Here is a 17,243-nt window from a genome sequence, read left to right on the forward strand (position 1 = left end):
TGCATAGCTTCTTGTACAAGCAGCATTCTTTTCCATTCACTTATTTTCCTATAAAGTTAGTTCAAAAGCACTCAACTCTGTTTACTTGATATTTGAGAATTCAGGCATGCAGAGCACCATAATCAAGTAACAATGATGCTGCAGCGCCTGTAAATGTGCTCAGGACTTAGTACTGTAATACAATGAGATCATGGTTAATGTTAAAAGGATAATGTTCACATGTGACTGGTAAGGAAAAGTACTTTCTCTGCTCCTGACAGGGGAAAAATCACACTTCCTTTGCTGTTTTAAAGTCTAGCTAAAGTCACACTTAGTCATCTGTTTTTCTAAGATGTGAATCAGTCGAAAGACGGGGGTGTGTTGTTTGATTGACAATAGCTAGCAGGATGCTAGCAGAGTGCTGGTATTAAGAGGGAAACAGGGCACAAAGTAGCTCAACTTGTGCCTCAGAATGCCTTTTGCACACAGCATGATGTCAACAGTATCAAAAGGAAGAATCTGAACAGAGGTGACATTTTCAGGTTTGTTTACATGCTGTAACATGTGCTGCAGCTCAGCAGTTTGTGGTCTATCTGGCTTAATAATAGCAGTGTACTTTTCTCATGTTCTCATGTATGTTTGTTTGCTCTCGACTTATGCAACAAGTGTGTGTTCCTGTTTGGAGGTAACAAAAAGACTTGAGCTGGGATCTAATACTGTTTGAAGTCTTATGCTGACTGCTCTCCGGCTGAGTGTGACTGTCCTTGACAGAAGGCTTATATTACTGCTTTGTGCAAAGTTTGACTCGTCGTATCAAAATAAGGTCGACCTCTCATGGTAGATCACAACCTAACAGGATTCTGTGGAATTAAAGGGAAGAACGAGTGCCATCGTAATCCACAGGCCAAGTGATTTATAGAGCTCGAAGAGGCAAAACAATGTCATTCGATATCAGTTGGACTAAAAACCTTCCTTTACAGACATGGTTTGGTTTTGAGGGTTTTATACTTTAACAACACATAAGGGGAGTCAGTTAAGCAGGGTATGACTTATGTGAAGTTGGAATTTAAGGAAACAGCAGGAGGGTTGGTAACTCACCATTTTTTGGATTTAAGTTTCGGAGGGGGGTTCCTTGGGATGAGGAAGAGGGCTCTCATTGGGTGCATGTCACACAGAGCTGAAAGAAGAGGATAGTGTTATTCAATCCAAGCCATACTAAGAATAAGAAAAAATAAGGAAAGAATGCACAAAATAACACATATTTATATATCTATAAATGCATTGAGAGAGCATAAGGTTTTAGTAGTTTTTAAATAATACTATCCACCATTACACATTCTTTGTATCCTCAAACATGGCTACAGCTGTTGTTATCCAATATTTCCTGGTGCCCCAGGCTTATTGTTACATTGAATGTGAGAGCAAGGCCTGTGAGTCATTGTGTTCCCAGCGTAGGTAGGTAGCTAAACCTGACTGGTTAGGTTTACAGTTTCACAGTAAATAGGCTTTTGTAAAGCAGCCTTTTGGAACTATGCAATGTGATTCAGACAGCCAAAGGCAAGGAGGTTATTTCATTTCAACTTATTAGGGGCCACATGAAAACAGAGGGAACACAGCTCTGCTGATAATAGTCCAGACACTCCATTTTACATCAGCGTTTAACATAAACATTTTTAAAAAATAAGTCTTAGCACATAACTGTACTCATGCAGTAGATTTGCTTTGTGTATTTATCATTTAAAGGAATGGAACATTTAGTGCCAGAAAGTTGGCAGGTCTGTCATGGTCTTGTCAGAGGAAATGATTGAGTGCACAGAGTTCTATATTACTTTCCAATTTAGTGTCTCATTAAACACCTGCAGAGAAATGTTCTGCTTGTTCAGGCTATTAGCTGATTAACTGGACAGACAGAAAATTGAGTTCTAATTGTTCATGGTAAACAAGTAGTATTATTTTCATTATTTCAAAGTCACATTCGTAGAAAGAGGGGCACTCCTCTTTGGACGAGTGCTGCCATTTTGACAACAAAAGTCTTTCTCAAATATGTTCTGAAACTCCAAATGCATAACGCTGTGTGAGGTGTGCAGACATCTAAAAAAAAGCATGCAACAAGATATGAGAATTTCCTAGATTGACAATGATACGGTCAACCTTCCACAACTCCCCTAACCTCACTGTGGGAAACAAAAGGGAACTGCCAGGAGTAGGTCATGTGATCAATACAGACACTGTATGGAACAATTTGGCTATGACTGAAAAGAAGTCTGACTGTTGCTTAAAGGTCACATGTTGTCATATCATTATCATGATAAAGAATGAGACAGTCAAAACAGAGACAGTGACGAGAATTAACAATTACTCAATGATGTGTCATGATGTTAGTGACAAATACACATCTTCAGTTGATCAATATTAAATAATCTGTGTATTGGAATGCTGTTACCTTACTCAGTGCTCACAGGATTTCAGGGCATCTGAAGTAACATTGCCGACATGTTTTTTTTTTATGTCCAATATTTTCTTTACAGGGGTAGTTTATCTTACTGTACATTGTCATATTTTACATTGTTGATGAATGAATCCAGCCTCCACTATGTCATTTTTGTGTATGCATTTATCAGTTTGTTTTGTATCTGTCTATGAAAAAATTCTAATAAAAAGAGTTGAATAATGATAATATTAATAATGTGTCTTGACATTGTTAAATTCCCTGATAAGTGTTCATTAGTGATCAAATAATCGATGAGGTTCAAGCTCTACTCACAAACAACATATGTGCAAAATCGATATGTTCATCAGTGGAAAACATACTTCAGTAATCAGATTGATGGCATGAGTAAGCTCACAACCGCATTATTCACAAAGATACACCAACACCAGCTTGACAGTTGGCCTACATGCCTTATGTCACCCACAGCAGCATCCACATGATCTGCAGCTCTGCCTTCATCAGTGTGGTTAAAAGGTTTAAAAAAAGAAAAAGAGACTTATTTTGAAAAAGAAAAGTAGAACGTTGTGGTGCTGTTCATCACCATAACCTTGTTTTAAAATTCTAAAGAAAAAAAAAACATGAACTCCCTCATCCTCATTTAAAATGGAGAACTTATTAGAGAAAGGATGTCTGCTCCCAGTGCATGTACCCTGGAGGCTTACAAGTTTTCACATAAGACCCATAATTGTAGAAGAAACTTAAAACGCCAAGTGAAGTAGTAATTAGAGATAGGAGGAGGAGTTCATTTGGACTATAATTTTATTCACGAGAGCTTAATTAGCCCTCAACTCAACAATAAGCTGCCTGTGGATATAAACTCCAGGCAGATTTTGAACTTGGTTTGTAAAAATTTGGAGAGCATAAAGCACCAGCCCTACACAATGCAGGCAATGGGTAAGCATATAACGTGCCATGAACTGATTTCAGTAGCCTGCGTTAATCTTCTCTATATCTTTACTGCAGCAGTTTAATGCAGGAGAGCTCGCATATCTAACTGCTGATTCAGAGAAGAGGGTTCGTATTAGAAGTAGGCTGATTAAGTAGCCTTGTAGCCTCTTGGTAATATTTAACAGAGCTAACACCAGGGAAGCCAATAATTACAGAATGTTTGTTCAAGTTTGTTTCTCATTAGTTATTACTATTTACATTGTTGTATTTGTTATAACCTCCAATTCATCGAGAATCCGCTTGAGGCTGGCTGCAGAAACACCGGAAACCACATACACACCAATTCAAAAAAGACGATCTTGCAGCATTAATAAACATGTTTACAGACGGATTCAAAAAACGGCCTTGGTCTACGTAGCTAATTTCTCTATCGGCATACACTGTACAGGGGGTGAATTTTTTTCTAACGGGACAGTTCAGAAGAAATTAAGATTACGAGTTTTTGCCCAAATAAGGACATGACTGACTTGACTCCCAGACGGGAACACATAGCTGTTGGCTAGGAGGCTCAAACTCTGCCTCTTTACGTCACACTCTGTCTGGTTGAGTGTCGCATTTCCAATATGGCTGCCGCCGCCGATTAGCTTCAAAACAGCTCTCAGGAACAGATGGGTGATGTCAAAGATACTATGTCCATTATTTATACAGTCTATGGGTAAAACATGAGGAAAATGTTGGCAGTGGGAATGGACTTGGCCTGATGGTTAAGTTGCGTGCCCATGTAGTGAGTGGCCCGGGTTCGAATCCAGCCTGCGGCGTCTTTCCCACATGTCATTCTCCCACTCTCTCCCAGTTTCCTAGACTATCCACTGTCCTTTCCCCTATAAAATAAAAGGTGTAAAAGCCCAAAAATGTAACATTAAAAAAATAAAACATGTTGGCAGTGTGGGAGTATAACACCATTGCTGAGAACATGCAGTTTGTAAAATGCATCAAAAATGCTCTAGTGACATTTTGAGGGGGGCTTAAAAAGAAGGACCAAGAGCAACTGGCAAGATGTTAAATACATCGTATTACCTGGCTCTCGAACTGGTCCTCTGGCTGTGTAAGATGCTTGATTCTGATTGGTCAAAACCCCTTGACAACAGTTATTAACTTTCACTTACATGAGCAACACAAGAGGCAGACTGATCACACGTCATGTCAAATGGATTCACAGACAAAGATTCCCGCACATTTTGCTATACCCTGTCAGGATTTGAATTCCCATAACTACTTGCTAACCATACATTATCACTTACATATCCCTTAGCTCCTTTGGAAAACCGAGAGCAGAATTAATACAGAAATAGGGTTTCTGTATTAGGTTAGCAGATATTTAAACATTTTAAACAGCCCTGATTTTCAAAATCCAGAAATAAGGTACAATGTGACAAGCAAGTATTAAATATCTTGAAAACCTCTTTTGTAAGCAAGCATAGTATCTCATTGTTAGGACTTAATAACATTTCAGACATAACATGTCTACTATATTCAGTTTGTCTATAAAATATTGTTATTATTTACTTTCCTTTCACTATCTTTATTGAGCATACTGGCACAGGGGAGGGACAACTTGTGCTTTTGAATACCGGTAAAATAACAGAATATCAACACATATATCTGACATAAAAAAAGACTTAGATACAGATTTCCTTTGCTTTGTAGTCAGTTTAATAGCTAATCTCAAGGCAGACAGATCTCGCTTTTAAGCAGCGAAATCTGTGCAATCTGCCTCCACAGGCCAACTGCCAGCTCACGACTACACTACCTTGATTAGAGTGAGTCAGCTGTCCATCTGAAGACACAGACACAAGGCTGCATATGCAAGACAAGACTCATTCACAAGGTCTTTCAGAATGAGCACAGAGACGATGACTAATTATCCGCTGCTGAGTACTAAGGATGAGCATGATATAACCAAGAACAGGTAGAAACTTACGAGGAGCTCCCTCGGCCATCTCTATGGCTGTGATCCCCAGGGACCAGATATCGCTCTGGGAAAACACACGAGATTGTGTTAAGTCTCGGCCTTTTGTATGATGTCAAGACACAGTTTTCACACACAAAGTACTGCTGTTACCCTGTAGTCATAGGTGGAGTCAGGGTTCTCATCACAGGCGATAACTTCAGGTGCCATCCAGTATGGTGTGCCGATGAAGGTGTTTCTTCGGCCCACTGTCCTGTCTAACTGAGCGCTCACTCCAAAATCAACTACAAAGAAATCACATTTAGAAAAGAGTGAGAAGATGATGGAGAGAGTACAGTTACTTTTCTGTTTGCAAGCTTCCAACATACCAAGTTTGACCTCTGCATTCTCTGTCAGCAGCACATTCTGACCCTTGATGTCTCGGTGGATAACTTTATGGGCGTGGAGGTGAGAAAGGCCCTGTAAAAACATCAAGGGTACAAATGGGTCAGTAAGGAGCGACCTCTGCGGCAGACTTGTTTTAGCTTCATGTGACTTCTCACCCTTAGGATCTCTCTGCAAATGTAAGCAATCCAGTCCTCCTTCAGAGAGCTGCCCTTTGTGTTCTTCACCAGGTCGGTCACTGATCCCGCCCCACAGAACTCCATCACCAGCTGCAAACAGACAAGCAAACACTCAGAGGGAATAATCCTGCTGTTAGAGTCATTAAGTTCAGAGGCAGAACGTCTGCTCACCCAAAGTTGGTCATCATGTCCTGGTGGACTCTTCTTGACAAAGGCACCGTAGTACGTGGCTATGTTTCTGTGGTGGCTGTACTTCTTCAGCATGTTGATTTCTGCTTTGATCTCCTCCTCTTCCTCCTCTGTGACGTCCATCACTTTGATGGCAGCCAGCTGGCCTGTCTTCACGTGACGGCCCTGATTCAGAAACAATGGAGGTCAGCAATGGTTGGAATAAACCTGTAGCCCCCATGTTTCTGACACTCTTCCAGCGTGGCCTCATCGTATCATTTCACTGGACTTTTGAATTTTTTCTTTGGAATCTCTTATCTTTCTGTTACAGGACGCTTTCAATTTATCAGATGGCTGACATAGAGTTAGATAAATCTGCTGTGATCTAAGGAATTAATGTACAAAACATTTAGCAAAAAGCAGGGGCGAGGGCCTTTTTTGCAGCCACCCAATGTGATTCATGCGTCATATCTCACCTTGTACACCTGTCCGTATGTGCCATTGCCGACCACCTCGACCAGCTCAAAGATCCCCGCTGGATCCTGAAGGAAACACAAGCAGATATCTGAAGTTATACAACATGCAGTACGTGCATCCTCAGGGAAACCATTTACGGACACCATTAAAAGAAAATATGTCAGTTTAATAAAATGCTCTTTTGAAATTTTGGAACAAATTAGATTACACTCAAAACACATCAAATTTCTTTTGGTTTTTAAGTGGATGATGGTTGCTTTGTTCTTCTTGAATCCTGCACATCCACACTTCCAGCTGACCTCTACATGGAGGACTAATTTTTCCTAATGTTTTTACACTCTGGTTTCTTTTTGTAGGAGTCAGACTTGAAAACTAAATCCTACAAAATGGCACTCATTCTAGTAACTAGTGCATCTGGTTTCGGTTTTGTTGGCACAAAGGCTGAAATAAAACCAGTCTAGATGCAAAATACTGATGAGACACTGTGGAGGACAAACTAAAACCAGGCCCAACAAGATTTTACAAGTCGTCTTTTTTTTTTTCTGTTTGTTTTATTTCTCAACAGGGACTCGTACTGCTGTGCTCTGCATTTGTGAATTGACGAACAGCTGCAATTAAAATAATTTCCCTGAGCAAGAGAAGCTGTTTACATTTGTTCAGATCTGTGGACTCCACCAAAAGCGAGGTCACATAAACATTCAGAAAGGCCTCTATCTGTGCGTTGAAATCATTTACAAAAACATGTAAAAGAAAGAACAATGGTTGTATTTTTTATTCCTAGACTACAATTCCATATTTCCATACAAATCATCTGAGCTCAATCCTCCTGGCCGCCTACTCACACACTCACTGCCCACCCACAGGACTTTACATGGAGGAAACAGACACGCAAACACACTAAATATTGATACTACTTTAAAGGTGAATTCTGACAACACTGACGTGACTTCTGTCCTCGTCCTGATTTGTTCAACGCGATGAACACATTTTTGAGACCAATAATGAGTAGGTTGCTTTGACTTAATTATGCAACCCCCTCCATAAGAGACAAGGGAAAATGACAAGCAGCTCCACTTTCATGCAATTTCACTATGGCTTAAAGAAGATGTGTGGGTGGTGAGACTGCTGCTTTGGGTTTAGAACATACAGCATGACCTATCCTGCTTTCATCTGTTTCCAATGATGTGTTTTGCCTCCAATAAGGAGGGGGAAATTCTTTAGAGACACATTTATGGAGAGGAGAAAAAAAAAAAGTGTGCATATTTTGTGAAAGATTTGGTGGTAAAATTGGGGAATGACCACACATTTCATTGCAAATGCACGTCGCTCATGTGATGACATAAACACAGCCTCCAGATTTAGAAGCATGTTATGTATGAGGACACAAAGGGGGAGGTGAGGAGGGGGGGGAGGGGGGGTACCGTGACGTCAAGTAGGAGGCAACAGAATAATGTTATGAAGAGAATAATGTAGCAGTGGAGTGGGTGGCGAGGCAGGGGCGGTAGTTTCACCCACAGCCAAGCGCTAAGAGTGGGCTGAGAGGAACAAAGTGATAGAAGGGGAAGGGTACAGTCATGTTCGAGGAGTAGCACCACCACAAGCAGCAGCAGCAGCACACAGACAAACACACTGTCGGAAATGATCCGAGGGATAGGAAGCAGTAAAACTACAGGGGGACTGAAGGGAGGAATCCACAGTCAGCGCGCTTCAATCATATCAGTGGCAGATTTGACAGTCCTGGTGGATTTCATGCTGTCGTGTTAATGTGTAACTCAATGTATGAGAAAAGATGAGGGAACAGAGCAAGGGATTTTCATGGAAGTCAAGTTGCTTCCAGCCTGTTGTCCATAGCTAATTTGAGCAGAGGATGAGCACTAAAACACACTCGTAAACGTCAATGAGGAAGTGGACCACACATTTCCTGCAGGATTGTCAACTTAGCTGACGGAGGAAGTCTTAAAAAAAAAAAACAGTCCGTCTGTCTGCGGTGACACAGCTGCAACAACTGTCTAAACCACAACTCAGACACTTAAACACTGAGTATCATTAGAGACCCGTCTTCTTTTCTGTAGACTGTTTCTAATGAAGGTGTAGGAGCCATGAAGGATTTAAGTGTTTATTTTATCTTAATTTTGAGGTTTAGGGAAGGTTATTGTTTGTATATTTTTTTATGGTGTTATTTTTTGTTGCTTTTTTAAGATATTGTGGGGTCAGTTAATTAGATTATTTAAGGGTCATGTGTTAGGGGCGGGGATATTCAGTTCATTTAGGCCACCTGTTTTCTTTTGTTTGGAGGTAGAGAGAGGGGGGTGTTTTTCGCTTATTATTGTTTATTTTCACAATTTTCTTAAAAAGGTTAAACTTACTTTTTTGTGCATTAGTGTTTTTTGCTTTAAGCCATAGACTGTATAAAATATGGACATAGTATCCGTGACATCACCCATCTGTTCCTGAGCGCTGTTTTGAAGCCAATCGAAGGCGGCAGCCATATTGGAAATGCGCAACTCAACCAGTCAAAGTGTGACGTTAAGGGGCGGAGTTTGAGCCTCTTAGCCAACAGCTATGTGTTCCTCTCCGGGAGTCAAGTCAGTCATGTCCTTATTTGGGCAAAAACTCGTAATCTTTATATCTTCTGAACCGTCGCGTTAGAAAAAAATTCACCCCCCATACAGTGTGTGCCGATAGAGAAATTAGCAACGTATGGCCAAGCCGTTTTTTGAACCAGGATGTGAACTTGTTTATTAATGCTGAAAAGATCGTCTTTTTCCCATTCATGTATATATAGTTTCCGGTGTTTCTGCAGCCAGCCTCAAGCGGATTCTCGATGAACTGCAGTTTATAACACTTCTGCATGGGACCGGAGATTGCCGCTTGCTTTAAGCATGTCCGACACTTTACAAGGCCCAACTTCAGCCTCTCGGTGGCTTTTGGCTCTTTGTAGTTGCTACAAAAGGCCTCCTTCATATTGAGTCTTAACAATTAACCTTATTTAACTTCAACAAGCTACTCCAAACAGCATGTTTATTCCCCAGCAACCTTACAGAATCTGTAGAAATGAATGAGTATTATTATATTTACTGTATGGTATTAAAAATCCTCCAGGACTCTATTATTCTTTGACTTTGCTTAATTTAAATGAGACTCATTACAGTATGAATCTGTCATTAAATGATGCAGCCTTTCTGAGGATAACTGTCACGCTGGCTTTTGTTTGCTCTTGAATTCATTAAGAATGCGAGCTTGAAGGATTATGCTACCATCATAAACCTGATGCAAAAACTGAGAGAGGTAATCTGCAAACATTTTTATTTCTAAGTGGATTAATTTTTAACTAACTGCTTTCTTTTAGACGGATTGTTTGGTTAAAGTGGAAGTTCCTCCTCCCAAGCTGACTGAAAGGAAAACTTAGTTGACATTTTTTGAACCTAACTTATGCTGATGTTTTCAATAAAACTTTATAAAGCGGAAACCAGCCTCCGTCAGAGCTCCTCTTAATATTACAGCCTTCTTTTTTGCTTCATCTTATGTAAGGTTATTTATTCCAAACACAACAAGCATGGACTACTCTACTCACTGCAACCAAATAAAATCACAAGACAGGATTTCTCAGAAGTTTTATGTCCAGAGGGCTTTTTCTTTATCTAATCTGCAGCAAACATTCTCAACACTTTCTAACCTATGTTAGACACACTAGGAGAGAAATGAAAATAATGACTGGGATAGTTTTCCAATAATGTCATACTGAGAAGAACTAGACAGGTGAAATTCAGCAGACATGTTTTCTTGGTTAAATCTGTGTCAGATTTTGTTGTCTTAGTGCTTCAAGTGTTTCTTCTAATGCCACCTGCAATCAAAACGATTCACAGATAGCTTCTTTTTTATCAACCTGCTCTGTTTACAGTGGAGAAAAGGCTTTCTGCAGAGATGATTTCTTCTTGCCTGTGTACAGTGGACTGGTGTTATGTAATCCTGGAGTCTGTACCAGGTAAAAAAAAAAAATCTTGAAATGCTGCGATTGAGCCACTTAAAAGCTTCCCTGTGGAGTTCTCTTTCCTCTAGAAGCACTATGGAGCTCTGTTTTTTTTTAATGAGCGGCACCCTGTTTGTTTTGTTGGGCGCACATGCACACCTACAAAGTACTGCAGATTGATTAAAAGCATTTCACTGATCAACAGGTGGAGCTTACGCCACAAACAGGCTGCAACAAAGGTGAGATAACACAGAATCATAGACTGTATAAAATGTGGACGTAGGATCTGTGACGTCACCCAGCTGTTTCTGAGGCGCTTTTTGAGGCCAATCGGCGGCAGCCATGTTGCTGCTGTCAAGCGATTGTGATGTAAAGAGGCGGGCTTTGAGCCTCCTAGTCAACAACTACAGTGTTCCCGCCTGTCAATCAAGTCAGCTGTGCCTCTCATTGGAAGACTCGTAATCTCAATATCTTCAAAATTGCAGCGTTAGAAAAAAATTCACCCCCCTTACAGCGTGTGCCAATCGAGAAATGAGCTATCCAGACTACACTCGTCTTTTGTACCAGGCTGTAAACATGTTTATTTCTACTGTAAAGATCAGCTTTTTTGAATTGGTGTTTATGTGGTTTCCGGTACTTCCGGAGCCAGCCTCAAGAGGATCCTCGATGAACTGCAGTTTTTACCACTTCCGCATTAGAGTCATATTTTTAGACCGGAGGTTGCCGCTTGCACAGAATGCTAGCTTGTTGACATGGATGTAAACAATAGTGAATTTCAAATAGTGGGGGAAAAACCTTCTCAAGATTATTCGGGGGAAAGCCGTGCATTTCACTTGTTTACTAGTACAATTAAAACTCCTGTTTGTTTGACACCATTGTGTATTTTTGAAAGGTCAGTTCACCTAAATCACAATAAAAGGCTCATCTCTAGCGGTAGCTGGCCATGCAGAGACTGGCAGCTCCTACCAACTCAATACACTGAAAGTGAAGGATTTCATATGCACCATCAAACTAGACAGAAACGGAACTCCAACTTTGTGCACAATGCAAGGCCATGTGTTGCAAAGCAAGTTTGCCGGAAGCCACTAAAAATACACAAATCAAAACACTGACTGAACTATTCCTGTGGTTCAAAAATCCAACTCAGCAGTGAGTGATTGTGCTTTTATAACAAACAATAACACACACTCAAGTGACACAACATAGACTTCATCTTACAATGAAGAAGTGTGTCCGCTCGAACAATGACCTGGGATTTCTTGAGGTAAGATACTCGGGTGAGTCGGGGAAAGAGGTAACACCGACCCAACAAAAAAAAAGATTTAGAGAAACTACCCCTAATCTTCTGTTAAGCCCCACAAATCTGTAAAAGCTGCACCAGGGCAAAAAGAAATTGATTTCTCTCTTGTATATTCTATATGTTCTCATATAGTTCTGATTTAATCAACAACACATCCATGAGTTTGTTAACAGGAGGTTCTTGATGTTTTCTTTTTTAAATCTCATGACGGTTAACACAAAGAGGATGGTCACAACTTATACACCAGAATATGCACCCTGTATTCTCATGTCTTAATGTACAGTTTTAAATGTTCAAGATTCACATGTCGAGTAGCTTTCACTTGTTTTCTACTTTTAAAAGGCCACCTTACATAAAGTAAAACTACTGTTGCTCAAAATAAGTGTGAGAAACTGGGATGTTATCCATCTTTTTTTTTAAAAAGCACTGACTTAATGCATTACATTTTTCTTTTACATACTCTTGAGGGTCTGTCTTTAGGGGATTCAGTCAATAAAAACACATTCTGACGCCTTAATATGAAAGCCGACTCAAATAGATGAGTATAAGAAATGTAATCTTAATTTACAAACTGCAGCCTCAAAGAGATGAATAACGTTCTAAATAAATAAATTATTGATGATCTTGATATAATTTCTTATGTCACAACTACTAAATGAAAGGGTGGAGATAGAAAAGATAGGTGCATATCAGGAGTAAGGCCTTCAAGATCAGCCAGTGTTGGTGTTAGTGCAGCAGGACCAGGAGTTTACTCTGACCATGTCCAATGTGTGGTATCTCATGAATATGTAGTACAATACATATGTACTGTTTCTTATAAAGCATTAATGTACAGTATTCAAAGTCATCAGGATTAAAAAAAAAAGTGAAACTCAACCTAAAACATCAAATCCAATAGTAGCCACCATATAGTTCAGTGAAATGCCATTCAACTGGTGGAGTGGAGGCACATCCAACACAAACAAAACAGGTTATTGTTTCCATGTGGAAAAACAGCTTCATTAGGAAAGTTTCCATCATGGCTTCAGATAGTGTGTTACAAAAGAATAAAAATTAAAGTGAAATGAAATCTCAAAGTGTGTCAGGTGCTGTGTTCAGTCCTGAAGACAGGAGAAGTGATGAGAATATGTTTTCTTGTTATTAACATACTAATGTCTATAAAATGTTAGGACGGGAGAACTCAGCCATTGAATAGTTTGACAAATCATAAAATATCTTGATAGGAAGGTTTTTTTTCCTTTAAGAACAGCTGATAAGCCAGGAGCTGCACCTTCTCGTCTTGATTATTGTAATGCACCTTTATCAGTTATCAGTCAGAGCTCCCTCCATTCAAAATGCAGCTGCTCAGATTTTAACAGGCACATCAAAATATCAACACATCACTCCTGTCCTCACCAGCCTACATTGGCTGCCAGTTTTTTATCGTGTCGATTTTAAGATTTTATTGATTACTTTTAAAATTTTGAATGGACAGGGCCCAAACTATTTAAGTGACCTTTTAACCCCCTATTTGCCTGGGCGGCCCCTCAGGTCTGTGGATGCATCTCTGCTGGTTGTGCCAAGTTCCCGCCTTAAAACAAAAGGTGACCGGGCCTTTTCCAATCAGAACTCCAAGTTTGTGGAACTCCCTGCCACTGACAATTAGACATTCCACAACCTTAACTGCTTTTAAATCCTCACTGAAAATATTTTTATATAAGAAGGCATTTCTCCACCCCTAATTCACGAATTTGCTCTGCATTCAGATGTCTTGCTTTGCTTCTGTCTTTTTTTCATCCCCCTGTTTGCACTGTTTTTCATGCTTTGTAATCCTCTGCTTTTTTGTTGTGAAGCACTTTGTAACCTTGTTAACCCTCTTGTTAGGTTGCGGGTCAAATTGACCCTTTTTAAGGTCTACTTTAGGCAATATATGCGTTCCAAACCAGCTAAATGCTGCATAAAAATCTGGGCAGCATGTGACAGAAGAAGTGTCCTTGTCATTTATCAACATCACTTCATAAATTAAAAAAAAAAAAAAAAAAAAATCTAGGTCATGTAAAACTATTGTATTTACATTTTAGGATTTTCCACTGTACATTAAGAAAAATTTTAACATGAATTTGAATGAAAAACGAGTAAGTTATTCTCATTGAACTATGATCTGTGAGAATTAAAGAACACCAATGGACTAAATCTTGATTTAAATGGTTAGTTATGGAGTTAAAAATTTGGTTTAAAAAATTGTGTATTGGGATTTTTTGGGGTTCTGACACTTTTGGATAATTGAATATGACCCATGTAAAATTGACCCAGGAACATTATTGCTGTTCCAGAGAAACGAGCATAAGAGGAGGGTTAAGAAAAGTGCTATATAAATAAAGTGTATTATTATTATTATTGTTGTTATTATTATTATTATTATTATTATCATTATTATTATTATTATTATTATTATTATCCCAGATCAACTTTGTTGCGTGGGTGTAACATGGTCGTGCTTGTGTCAGAGACAACCTAACACCTCACATCATATGACATAACATTCAAGAAGACCGTCTGTCATACCTGTACATGAATAAAGTGCAGCACACACCTATCATGTAAGAATACTCACCCTAAGAGCTGCGAGGTCTATGTCATCCAGGCTTCGTGTGGGGGCGTTTTCAGACATGGCTGGCCAAACTTAGGACGTTAGCTACCAAGTTAGCCAGTTATTTGAAACCAAGTACAAGAGGGGAATTTAAGTAGCTGCTAAAACGAGCTCGTAATGGCGTATCTATGAAGACAATGAACCTAAAGTGCAGTCCTGTGTGCTGAAACTGTTGCGGAACACCACGGTAGCACTTAGATTAGCAAACACAGACGCACCCAGCTGACTAGCTCACATTAAGTCAACTGTTATCCGCAGTTGTTTTACAGCAGTACCTAATCAAAACACGTTGAAGTACAAATAAGAGATTTAAACAAACTGTTCAGATCGGCTTTAGCCTGCCATTGGTTCCGTTTTGTCAGCTTGCAGGTTTTCAATACGATGCACCTCCGCTGTTGTTGAACACCTTGCTGCTGCGTTCATTTTGACAAGACTGCTGCTGTACAACATCCCAGCTGATTTTAACACCATCAAAGAATGCTGGAAAAATAAAAACAACCTGACAGCTGTGATTCATTCCTTGTTAAACGGATATAAAATAACATTGAAGGCTTTGCAACGCAGCGTTTGGTTTTTAAGGAGAACGCAACGTCTGATGTGATGATGGCGTCCGGGTCCGTCCGCACCAGAACCAGAACCAACTGTCAGGCTGTCATGATCCACCTCACATAAGACGACTTCCCCTGATTTAACTATAGCATGAGTGCGAAAAACGAAAACAATCAGCGTGATTGGAACACGATTCGATGCGACTGTACTTGCCAAACTTGTTAACACGACTTCAATATTCAGATTGAGATACCGAGTCAGGTGCGCGCGATCAATCTAACGTTAACTGGCAAAGCTAACGAAGCTAAGCTAACCGGTTTAGATATTCATCTCCAGGTTAAACTTTCCGTCTTCATCCATTTTCCGTGTTGACAGTCGCGCCTAGCACTGCCAACCTTCCGGGGGAAAACACAAGCAGAAAGGCAGGCACTATGTTCTCGACAGCCACCGTAATGCTTGTAATCTGGGGCCCTCGACTATTCAAAGTTTGGCGTTATTCTCTCTCTCTAACGTCCAGATTTTTACGAACGTGCAGTTGTAGTCCAACACTTCATTCACGGTGCAGGTTTTAACTGCGGCGAACGGCCAAACTTGTTATTTCGCCATGTTTTGCTTCCCAAATCCTTCCCTCCCACTCCCTGCCTTGCTGTAGTCTTGCAGGGTTGTTCTGGCGATTGGCTGCACACAACACTCCTCAAGTGTTTTCGTCTGTTGGTTCGCTACGGTGCTTCATCAGGGACAAATTACCTGAGACATTACAGAGGACCGTCCAAACCTACGCAATACAGCCTGTCTGCTCTGTACAGCACAGCTGAGGTCAGCTCAAGATTCTGGACAGACATTGAAGCTCATTTTTTCTTGCCTGCTAATTATGTTTATTCTCTAAAACTCAAAGACGCAATAATAATAATAATAATAAAGTAAATTTTCTCTTAATTATTATGAGAAAAGGGTCAGAATGCTGAGATTAAAGTCATAATTCTGAGATTCAAGTCATAATTCTGAGATCAAGGCATAATTCTGAGATCAAAGTCAGAGTTCTGAGATTAAAGTCAGAATTCTGAGAAAATAAAAATCAGAATTCTTCTGACTTTAATCTCAGCATTATGACTTTAATATCAGCATTATGACTTAAGGTCATTATAATTATACTGAGAAAAAGGTCAGAATACTGTCTTTAATCTGAGAATTCTGACTTTCCCCGAGAACTCTGACTTTAAATCTCAGGATTCTGACTTTAATCTCAGAATTCTGACTTTAATCTCAGAATTCTGACTTTCTCTCAGAACTCTGACTATCTCAGAATTCTGACTTTCATCTCAGAATGCTGGCTTTAATTTCACGATTCTGACTTTCTCTCAGAATTCTGACTTTAATCTCAGAATTCTGACTTTAATCTGAGAATTATAATAATTTAAAAAAAGTTGACTTTAATTTCTTTTATTTCTCTGGTGGCCCTAATCCTCTTCCGTAACGTTGTTTGTTACCACGATAACAAGGAAAAATATTGCTCTTGAACATATAAACTTCATTATACTATATGCCAAGTTTTTCATTCACAAACAGAAATTCTCAGTCACTTCTGAAGTTTTCGATTTTCCTGCTAGAATTCAAGTCCCTTTTTAAACCATTTCTTTTAATCAATGACAAAAAAATGTATCAAATTCATGAACTATTATCACACCCTTTTACCTGAGACTCCTAGGTAAACAATTATTTACATATTTCTGTATACATTTTTTTTGAGTGTATTTACTTTATATAAACAGAATCGTTGTTGTCATAAGTGTATTTTACTTTATATGTATTGTATTGTGGTCCTGTCTTCTGTATGTCTGATCTTTTTTAATCTGTCTTCACTTGATTTATGTGTTACTGTCTTCTACTACCTTTATATGAACACTTTTACTTTTGAATAATACAAAAAAAAAATGAAATAAAAAACAGCTGAGGTCATCTCTGACATAGCTGTCCTGCAATGATATATTTCACTAAACACATCATTTAAGTAAGTTTTCTCAAAGATAAGTAAGTCTTTTGTCATAAAAACAAGTCTCAACTTACTGTTGAGTTTATCTGTTCCTCGATTTTGCTCTTATGAGCCTGCAAAAGTAACAGCTTTATAAATACTATAGATGCATGCTGAACTGTTAAAAGATCATGATGCTTATCATTAATGCATCACTATCTTCAATAGTTGTTCACCATGAGCTCAAATTACAAACCGTCAAAAGAAAGGCAAGTAACCTGCATACTGCAT

The 17,243-nt window shown here is 39.3% G+C and overlaps 1 protein-coding gene across 1 annotated transcript in view; it reads right to left on the minus strand.

The window, feature by feature from the left end:
- mink1 (misshapen-like kinase 1) overlaps positions 1 to 15,716 on the minus strand; it is a 43,760-nt gene extending 28,044 nt beyond the window's left edge. The window contains 8 exon segments of the mRNA XM_034683064.1: positions 1,078 to 1,156; positions 5,340 to 5,394; positions 5,481 to 5,611; positions 5,696 to 5,786; positions 5,870 to 5,980; positions 6,062 to 6,244; positions 6,535 to 6,600; positions 14,399 to 15,716. Coding sequence (XP_034538955.1) covers positions 1,078 to 1,156; positions 5,340 to 5,394; positions 5,481 to 5,611; positions 5,696 to 5,786; positions 5,870 to 5,980; positions 6,062 to 6,244; positions 6,535 to 6,600; positions 14,399 to 14,455 — 773 coding nt within the window. The 5' untranslated portion in view covers positions 14,456 to 15,716.
- Between the last annotated feature and the right edge of the window lie 1,527 nt (positions 15,717 to 17,243).

The sequence above is a fragment of the Notolabrus celidotus genome, chromosome 5 (assembly GCF_009762535.1).
Source record: "Notolabrus celidotus isolate fNotCel1 chromosome 5, fNotCel1.pri, whole genome shotgun sequence".
Classification (NCBI taxonomy): domain Eukaryota; kingdom Metazoa; phylum Chordata; class Actinopteri; order Labriformes; family Labridae; genus Notolabrus; species Notolabrus celidotus.